The sequence below is a fragment of the Tetrao urogallus genome, assembly GCF_951394365.1.
Source record: "Tetrao urogallus genome assembly, chromosome: 6".
Classification (NCBI taxonomy): domain Eukaryota; kingdom Metazoa; phylum Chordata; class Aves; order Galliformes; family Phasianidae; genus Tetrao; species Tetrao urogallus.
In genome coordinates this window covers 24081711-24091524 of record NC_136819.1, presented here as the reverse complement: position 1 = coordinate 24091524, position 9814 = coordinate 24081711, and the positions used below count along the sequence as shown (strand labels likewise).

The window sequence follows — 9814 nt, the reverse complement described above, 5'->3', positions numbered from 1 at the left end:
GTAGGCAGGGACACCTCCCTCTAGACCAGGTTGCTCAAAGCCCCATCCAGCCTGGCCTTGAATGCTTCCAGGGAGGGGGCATCCACAACCTCATGGGGCAACCTGTTCCACTGTCTCACCACCCTCACAGTAAAGAATTTCTTTTTTGGTTCTCTTCTTTCTAGGCTTTATCTTCTTGCACTCCCTCCTTTTCAAATTCCCAAATGAATGGAGCACAGTTCACTCAGTTCATGACTTTCATTTTGCCATGTGGTGGTAACACAGATGCCATGCAGTGCCAAGCCCTAGGTCCCCTTACTACTATGGCCTAGTAAGGGGATGCACCTCACCTTAGCAACCAAACTGGGGTAGGGGAAGACGGCTGTGACTCCTGTGTCCTGGGAGGCCCCTGAGGATGGTTTAGGTAGGACTGCTGTCACTCACATGGCCAATTCACCATTGGTCAGAACCAGGTGGCACCACTGGCAGGTTTCTGGCTCCCAGAGTTGGGTGCACAGGTGAGCTGCTGCGCTCCGGGCAGCCCAGTGCCAGGGGCTGGCTACACCCTGTTCTGGGTCACTAGCTAAACTGATGTCTTACATGAGCAGAGGTGATAATGAATATGGCCATAGCTGTCCAAACCTCAGCTAGACCCTTTATTAAATGCTGCACAGCAGTATTTGCTCAATCCTTCAGTTCTCTTCTCTGCCCTTGGCCAAATCCCTAAGCACCGGATGGCAGCCATTCTGCAATCCTATGTAGTATGCATAGGGTACTAGAAAGCAGCCTACAAACTGCAGCTCTCCTAGCCTCAAGATGAACCCCAGGAAACTTGGGACTGAACCAGGCAGGCACCTGGAGTTACAGACACAGCCATCAGCTAAGCAACATGCAGGGCTCTGCCCAATTAGGCCAGAGCAAAAGGCTTCTAAAGGACGATACAGAAATGAGACCAGCATATCCCAGGCTAGACAACTGCAAAAACTGCTCTTCCTGATAGAACTGTTGGCAAACCAAATCAAAGGGGATCCTTTGTAAGCAAGGGAAGAGAGCTCCTTCAGCTCAGTTCTTTCAGTCAGTTTATTTGACAGACAAGCCCGCTCCAAGCAGATCGGCCAGGCATGGCCAACACAAGCAGGCTGCAGGTCAGTCTCAAAGCCACAAAGTGGGAGACTATGCTCTCCAAAAATCTCTACGCTGCCTGGCTTTAGTGTAGTGCAGCCATAAAAAAGGAGAAAAATCAAGTGCTTAAAAAAGGTTGTCCCGTCACTATCACTGCAGCCACAACAGTTCATAGAAAGGTGGCCAAGGTCTCTCCACACACGTAGTGTCCATCATTCACAGCCAGATCTGTTAAAAAATTATTTACATCCCCCTCCCCGCCCTGCAGAACAGGAGCTTCTCATTGATGGTTTAACTGAAAATTAGATATAATCAACATGCCTTCCCCCAGCCCTCCCTAGAAACAACCATCCCTGATCTTAGCAAATAAAAATCATAATCTTCTCATCAGCCCCAGTTATAGAAATAGATTTTCTGCCAGGCAGGCAAGTAATCCATCAGTGGCCCTGAAATGAGAGAACAGAGACATCTCACATTTAGAAAGGCAAAGATCAAAAGATGTACACAAATGGTGCCAGTACCCGCTCCACGTTATGATACCCAGCAGTTCCAAACCTCCCCTTTCAAAACTAAGAAACCCATGAACAGAACAGTTATTTTTGCCAAGGTGGGAGGCAACTTTGGGATGTAGTGACAGAGTTTAGAGCAGGACCAAGGAATGCGTGAAACACGGTCAGCACAGGCATGATGTGGGAAACCTCTCTCTCTCAGTGCTGACACACCTGGGTTCTGGTGGGAAGGGACTTTGACAATGACCAAGGGAAAAACCTGCATGCAGTGAGTCAAGAGGACACAGCAAAGAGAGACTGCTCAGCAGTAATGAGCAGGTGCAAACACCAAAGCAAGTGCTGTATAGCAAAAAATGCTTATGCTGGCACAAGGTTTAATGCAGAGAGAGAGCCTGCATTTCAAAGCCTCTCTGTAATCATTAACTGGAGGAGTGGCTCCTGAGTTAGCCAGCTTTGTATCTTCCTCAAAGAAAGGACAGTTCCACAATCCAATCTAATTCCATATCAGTGCCATGAACTACTCCAGAAACAGTTTCACATCATCAGGGAAGAGGGGTAGGTGAAAATCTGGCCCATAAAAAAGGGATCTTTGTGTGAAGGACCAGGAGAAAACAGACCTGATTTTGGTTTTTGATTTTGGGGCTTTTGGTTTATAATATGCTCTTAGCTGGGTTAATACCTCTTGACAGCTACCCCTCACATCTGTATTGCAGACTGGGGATCAAGGAAAAGGATTCAGAAGCAGGGCTCTGGTGCTGTGCTGTAGTTGCAGAAAGGCAGCCCAAGGGAACAGGCGTAGGTGGCAGGGACAAACCTCTGCAGCCTGTGAGGGAATCTAGAAGTCTACCACTGTGGTTGAGTACAGGTTGCAATCTTTTTCTGGTCCATCTTAAAGCAACTCCAGTACCAATACAAGGTACAGTGAAGCCAACGATCCTAGGGACATCCCAATTCCTTTTTCAGGTCAGAAGCTCCTCAACAAATATTCTACTCAACTCCCATGATTTTTCTTCGTAGGAACAGGGACAAAGCAATGGGTCCCACTTACGTGTGACAAAGCCAAGTCCAGGCACGTAATCAGCCAACAAACGCAGGAGGAAGAGGATCCTTGCCCTAGTAAGGGAAAGAGTATGAATGAGCTCAGTGGGACATCTTCCATTCCAGCTGTTGAACACGTTAACAGTGACAGCAGGAGTTAGGCAAGGGGCTTGTATTAACCTGGTCACAGGCACCCAGACCTCTTCAGATCTGCTCACCCAGTCCCCGATGCTATTTCTGTTCAAAGGGAAATTCTCAGCAAAAGCTCAACAGGGCCCCTTACTCTGAGTATCGGTCATAGAAAGGAGATCTCAACAGGTAGTACAGCAGCAGGATAGTTCGTCTCCTCAGCTCTGCTCGCTCTCTCCTGTTCAGGTCTTTCAGATCACTCAGCAAGCTCAAACTGGAAGGAGAGGAGCAGAAAGTGAACTTACAGCAACAGCAGCTGACAGGAAAATTAAAGTGAGTTTCTAAATGCTCTCTGCCCTCAGGTCCCTACAGAGCAGTCTGCACCAGAACAGAGTACTGTGTTACAAAAAATACCCAAACATGTTCATCTCCCAGTTAAAAATAAGGCTAGCCTCTGCACACATTTCTGACAGTAGGGCCTGCCATGGATTGGGGAACAGAGGAAAGTGTGATTCTTTTCAGCAAGCACCCACAAAGACTGACCTCGAGATATCCAGGACTGCTGAGAGGAGCCAGGGTTTCCATGATCTCTGTCCCCACACTCCCAAACTCAATACTAGGAATGCACAGTCAAGGAATAGAAAGAACCAAACAGGCCTAACAAAAGGCACAGAGCCAGACAAGCAGCCTGCTAGGTATCAGCAAAGCTCTACAGAGCCCAGAAGAAAACACTCTTGGGCACTGCTGGAAGGCTATAGGGAAGGGACTGGAGGTCTTGTGCACATAGCTCAACTGGCTGACGCTGGCCATCAAGATGCAATGGAGGAGCTCCCAGGCCCCTGCACAAGCAAAGCAGGAGCAGGAAGAAAAGTATGGGGTGATCCTACACCACGGCTCAGCATATGAGCCCACAGCACCCTCTGCTGGCACCCGGGGTACAGAGCCTGCTCTCATGTAGCCAGGGCAGGATACAGTGGAGCAGAGGACGGGTAACATAGATCGATTCTGCGATGGTTTCTTGGAGACCCAGAGGAGTGGGAGGCTGGTTCATCTCCTCTGCTCTTCGGCTCTGTGTCTCCTCCCTCTGCTGGGGGGATCCCCAGTGCCTGGACTGCAGGGAAGGAGCTGAAACAAGCACATCAGGTCACTCACATAACAAGTACCTCCCTACAGTCAGCTCATCTCTCTTTCCACTGTGAAGTAGGTGAGCTGGAAGAGAAACACAAGCAGCAAGAATATGGCTGCACCTTCCTTGTTGCTGCCACTAAAGAGCATCCTCAGTGCTTGCCTGAACAAGGGAGGCAGCAGGGAGAAATATTCTTAAGATTCATGTTTCTCAAAGCAGAACTACCACTGGTCTTGCACCATGTGTGAGAATTCCCATTGCTGTAGTATTTCCCTGCCCATGGGGCCCAGTGACTGGCAGGATACACCCCCATACAAGCTAATCAGGTTTTTTTGCTCTTTACTGCCCACATACAGGACCATACATCAAGGGCACAGAACAGAAGCAGCTCAGACAAACACAGAAAACAGGCTCAGCTACTTACTATTTTGGAGAGATCTCACAACACGGCTGGAACGCCTACCAACATAGGTCTGATCTTTCCCTGAGGAGTTGCCTTCCACATCTGCAGGAGAAAACAGCCACAGGGGTGAGGCTCCAAAGGAATGTATCTCAATTGGTCTCTATATTGTCAGCAAGAAGACTGGACCGAAAGTTTGATCTAGTTCAAAGTGGACCATCCTGAAAGTGCTAACATTACAGAGCTCTCAAAGGGTGAAGAGAGACATTTGCTTGGCATTACCCAGAACCATCAGAGCAGTGGACTCACAGCTTGAGCCACAATTCAGCCAGTATTTCCCAAACTAAGGACAGCACTGAGAGCTCACCTTCAGAGTGGAGAGACTGCTGCTGCTCCCTGTTCAGCGGCACTATAGGAGGAGACGTCTGGATGCCAGCTTTATACCACAGCAGCAGCAGGAGGCGGAGGATGGCCCTGCAGGCAGACACACAGGAAGCCTTCAGTACCCAGTTGTGGAGCTGGGTTGTGCTGTGCCCGAAAGATGACATTCCCAGAAGAGGGAAACACTCAGGTCTGCTCAGGGAAGAGGCGAGAGGCATCCTTCTGCAGCACAGTACTCCACACTGCAGGAGGCTCCAAACTCCCCCAGCCTCAGGGACCGGCTGCTCAGTCTTGCATGGGATTTTTCCTAGGGTAATGTCAAGACCCCTCCAGATTGCACATCCAAGCACATGCAGCCCCCTTCCCCACCGCCTGTGGCACTTACTTAGCCAGCTGGATGAGGACAATGATGGTCCATCGGCCCATCTCCCCCCACACCCTGGCTGTCCCCATCTCTGCAAAGACCTCCACACATTCTAGCACGCTCAGCCAGGTCAGCAGCTTCTGCTGGGGCAGTGACTGCAAAACACAGGAAAGGGGGACAGGATGGAGGTTCTGCTTGCAAGTTGAAAGGGAAAGATGCACAGCCTAGTCTGGTGGGATTCTCGGAGCTGAAGGAGCAATGGCCCTGGAAGTCAGAGCCTCAGAAACAAGAAGTGGTTCCTCTCCTACGGCCAGAGCCTACATGCAGGCCTGTTTCCCTACTTCTGAGCAGGAGCAGACCTGGATATCACTGTACCATATGCAGCTGCAACTCCAGAAATGGGGAAAATATCACAGCTGAACTCCAGTTTGCTTTCTATCTGAAGTGAAGCAACTAGCAGTCTCCTGGGTAGCCGCACAATGCCTGAAATCCAACGGCAGAACTTTCCTCCTCCTCTTTCTAGAGCTGGGACACTTGATGACCCTCGTCCCCGGGCACAGCTGATGGGTACACTGATGGAGCACAGGGTCCACTGCTGCTCTGAAGCAAATGCCTGCCAAGTACAAACTTATAGCATCAGTCTGGATCCCAGGCATGAAGCCCACAGCAGCCCGGACTCTTTCAGCAACAGAAATTGCCGGTGCTGTTCACCGTGAAGTACAGCCTGTATTACGTGAAAAGCACCCACAAAGAAGATATAGCTGAAATTCACCTCACCCCACGCTCAGCTTTTATCACCAAGGGAAGCGAGTCTTCTGCTCAGATGGCTGTCACATACCCCGTGTTCTGGCCAGGGCCGCCTGCGCGGACTGACACTGAGCAACCCACATCCAGGCCCAGCGGGCAGGCAGGCGTCCAGCTGTCTGGGAAAAGAGAAGCCCTCCTTCTCCTTCCCCAAAGGGTCTAACTGAGGGCCGGGAGCCGGCCTGGGGATCTGGCGAAAGAGGCGGCAGCCAGCTGCTTTCACCTTCGCTTTGCTCAACACCGCGAGCAAAGAAAGGCTCGGTCAGAGCTTCGGCGCTCCGCAGACAGCCACGGTCGCTGAGCGGATCGGTTCCGGGCGCAAGTCGGGGCCCGATCCCCGGAACCCGAGGAGCGCTCGGCTCCGGGCCGGCGGCCCAGCGTTCGGCAGCCGTACGGCGGCGGCCGCGGGCCCTGCCCCCGCGCTTACCCCCGGCAGGCCTCGGGGCAGCTCCTTGCGCAGGATCCAGTCGTTGAGCAGCACCAGCAGGTTGGAGGCGGAGTACACTGCAGCGGGAACACGGCGCGGGGTTACGGGCGCGCCGCAGACGGCTGCGGGACCGCGCCCCCCGCCGCCCCGGGCCCTACGTACCGAGCTCCGAAAGCTCGTGGGCGTCCGCGAAGCGACCTGCGGGGAGAGGAGAGGAGCGCGGCCGTGACGCGGCGCCACCGGGCCGCACGCGGCGCCGACGCGGGGCGAGGGCCGATCCGCACCTGGCAGCAGGTAGGAGAGGCCGCGCACGGTGCCCTCCAGCTGCGCGGTGGCGGCCGGGTGCCGCCGCACGTACTCCTGGTAGCGCTGGCACAGCTGCCGCAGCCGCTGCACCGCACCACGGGACGGGGCCGCCGCTGCCGCCATGCTCCCGCACGGCCCCGCGCTTCCGGCCGCCGCCGCACCGCGCACGCGCGACCCGCCCCGCTCTGCGCGGCCGACGGGCGCCGGGGCGGGGGTTTAAAGGCACGGCGGCGGCGGCACGGCAGGTGCGGGGCGCGGCGTGCGGCGGCGGGCTGGGCGCTGTGGCCGGGAAGGGGCGCGCCGGCGGACGGAGGGGTGGGAGGCCGGCGGCCGGCCTGTCAGCCGCTGGAGAGATCTCACGGACGCGTTCCTGTCGCGGCCGGGATCGGGAAGGCGGTTCCCACGAGAGCCGTGCCCGCGGAGCGCTTCGGCTCGCCCGTCTTTGGGCACCTGTCGGGGGCTTGTTTCTGGAGGCGGCAGCAGTCCGTGCTTCAGAGGGTCGGAACTGCGGTGTCCGGCTGCTGTGGGGCCTATGAGCGCTGCCCGGGGGTCTGTACTGCACGGATGGGTGCCCCGCAGCCTCGCGTTCCCTTCCTAATACGTGTGCCTGCCCTCGTGGAGCCGGGGGACGTGCTTAGGGCCAGCCCGCAGCCACGCGGTGCGGCTCTGAGAGATCCGCGTGACTGTGGTCACGCTGTGGGCTTTGTGTAAGTGCCGACCCTGTTCTTCAGGTACGGGGTGCATCTGGCTGCAGCCTGTTGCAGCACGGGGGACCGAAGCTGTTTTCTTCCCTGCTGTGCTCCATCCCTGCCTGACTGGTGCTCCTTGGCCCCGTGCTGAGTCTGCACGGCCCGGGCTGTGTGACCCGCTGACCTGGGCCGGGCACAGGCCACTTCAGAAGGTGCACAGTGTGGGTAAGGAAGGCGTTTTATGGCCTCTTGCAGCTGCCCCGGAGCAAACAGTGCCCTGCCGTGCTGCCCCTCCTTCCTCCTGTCCGGTTACCTCTGCACAATGGATGCAGTGTGTGCCCGCAGCCTCCACCGCGAGCGTTGCCGTTGCACGGGCAGGCACTTTATACTCTCTGATCTCTCTGCTTCTCCCCCCTTCCCCTGAGGGTTTGTTTTCCAGCAGGCTGAGTTCAAAAAGGGCACGAGATACAGCTGGCAAACAGCCCGGCACTAAGCAAACCGCTTCAGTCTGAATTGCATGGATTAGACCCAACTTTCAGCTCACATGCAGAGCTACCTGGAGCTGCTCTGAAATGCAGCAGTGGAGATGCTGGCGTGAGTGTCAAGGTGGGGTGAAGTGGCACCCGGAGCCTGTGACAGGTCGGGGACAGCTCATCCATGGTCACTGCATGCTGCTGATGACTCTGGGGGCATATTCGGTGCAGACTGCTGGGGCTGCTCTCCTTCAAGGAGACAATCTGGCCTTTCCAGACAGCAACTTGAGAGCCAGCTGCTGAGGAGTCTGCTGGAGGCACCTTGTCCGCAGCCAGAGGTGAAGCTTGATGCATCGTGTCCTTGAGCCACTCTGAATGGTGGCACCAGATAAAGTAGCTCATCCTGAGTGAGAGGCTGGTTGGCAGAGGATTCAATCCCTGCCCCACCCCTGCTTGTCCTGTCTGCCTTTCTGTCTCCCTCCTGCAGTGAGCGAATTTGGAGGACAGTTGGAGTACCATCGTGGTGCCTTTTTATGGTAAATAAGCTGCAAGGGAGCACTCGCTGCAGGAGGAGCTGCTGAGAGCCCACGAGATTGGGAATGATTTAAATTGCTTTGGTTTATAACATCCCTTGTGGGGGCAGAAGGTGAAAGGATGGGTTAAGGAGCAGTTTCTGCCCTGACTACCAGGAAGGATCTCTGAACAGCTCTGTTCCTGCACTTACTGTTGGTTGGAGTGACAGAGGTTGGTGCTTACTGGAAATCCTCTGACTGAGGCCAAACGGTTCCTATGCTCCAATGACGAGGGATGCAGGCTCAGCAGTAATGGCAGGAAAAGAAGCAAACCCAAAAAGCACATGCTTTGCCAGCTCATCAGTGGGGGCCATGCTGAAGTCCAGCTTGCTTGACTGCCAGCAGTTTGCTCTTGGCTCAGAGCTGCCAGACTGCACCACTTCTGGGGCAGCTGACTCCAGGCAAAGCATTGCTGTGGGGCTGAGACAGCGCTCCCCAGCACTGGAGCTGGGATACAGGATAAGGCAGAATAGATTCAATGTACTGATGCATGATTGTGCCTTTGGAGGTTGGTACCTGGCAGAAGTTGGTGTTCTTCTCAGCCATATCTTCCTGCTGCACTCCCACCAGCAGTGAAGCAGCCTGGCAGCATGAAGTTTGGGGCATGGATCCTTCTTATCCTGGTGTGGGGTGGCCCTTCTGGCCCAGTCTCCCCTGCATTATCTTTCAGCCCCACTCAGCTCTCATGCTGTGATGTCTGTGATGTGATTTTGGGTGAGCTCATCAGCCCTCTGGGATGGCTGGGGATAAGTTGTGGCTGGCTCCGAATGTCTTGTGGGGATTCATTTCCAGAGATTATTTTGGTCCCTGACACATGAGCCCTGACAAGAATGGAAGGCTTGATGCACTCATAGCATCTCTGTGGGGGCACCTTTCAGAAGAGCCTCCAATTCCTGCCCAAATGAGGAGGTGGGCAGAGAACTGCAGCAGACCATGTGGGTGGCTTGTGTGCTTGTCCCCTGCTCCCTTTCAGCCTGCTGGGAACCAAAGGGCTGCACCAGCAGAGACGGTGGTGGTGTGGTTCCTGTGTTCCCAGAGTGTCAGTGGTGGTCCACTGGAAAGAAAAACCCAAATCAGCCAAGCTGAAAGGGGGGTTAAGTGAGCCCTCTGACTTGGAGGCATTTTCTTTCTGTTCCCTATCATGGTGCTGCTGCCCTTCCCAGCTTAGCTGAGACTTGGCACCTCTTCTTGGCTTCCCAGGAGGAACAACATGCCTGGCAATGTGCGCACAGCCTTGCTGTGAGATCATGGCTGCCTCCTGCTTCCAGATGCCTCTTCCAGAAAGCCATTTAGAGCCCTGGGCTGCTGCTTGGATAACTCCCTGCTCTGATTCATCAGCAATGTGCAGTCTCTCCCATTGTATCCCAAATCAGCCTGTGCTAAAGGCTGAAAGCGAGAGGCAGTATCTTTTAATAACTATGTGATGCAGCTGGAAAAAACTTCAGGACTTGTAGTTTGTAGTTCTCTGGTGGCCTGGGTTAATGGGATGTTTGGG

At 54.5% G+C, this 9814-nt stretch overlaps 1 protein-coding gene across 1 annotated transcript; it reads right to left on the bottom strand.

The window, feature by feature from the left end:
- Positions 1 to 1488: 1488 nt before the first annotated feature.
- PEX16 (peroxisomal biogenesis factor 16) lies at positions 1489 to 6708 on the bottom strand (the record flags this gene model as incomplete). Its single annotated transcript, XM_079537692.1, has 11 exons — positions 1489 to 1547; positions 2659 to 2723; positions 2932 to 3051; positions 3321 to 3393; positions 3750 to 3902; positions 4328 to 4408; positions 4671 to 4777; positions 5070 to 5203; positions 6280 to 6356; positions 6442 to 6477; positions 6564 to 6708. 11 exons carry the CDS (start codon positions 6706 to 6708, stop codon positions 1489 to 1491), a joined length of 1050 nt encoding a protein of 349 aa, XP_079393818.1.
- Positions 6709 to 9814: the final 3106 nt, after the last annotated feature.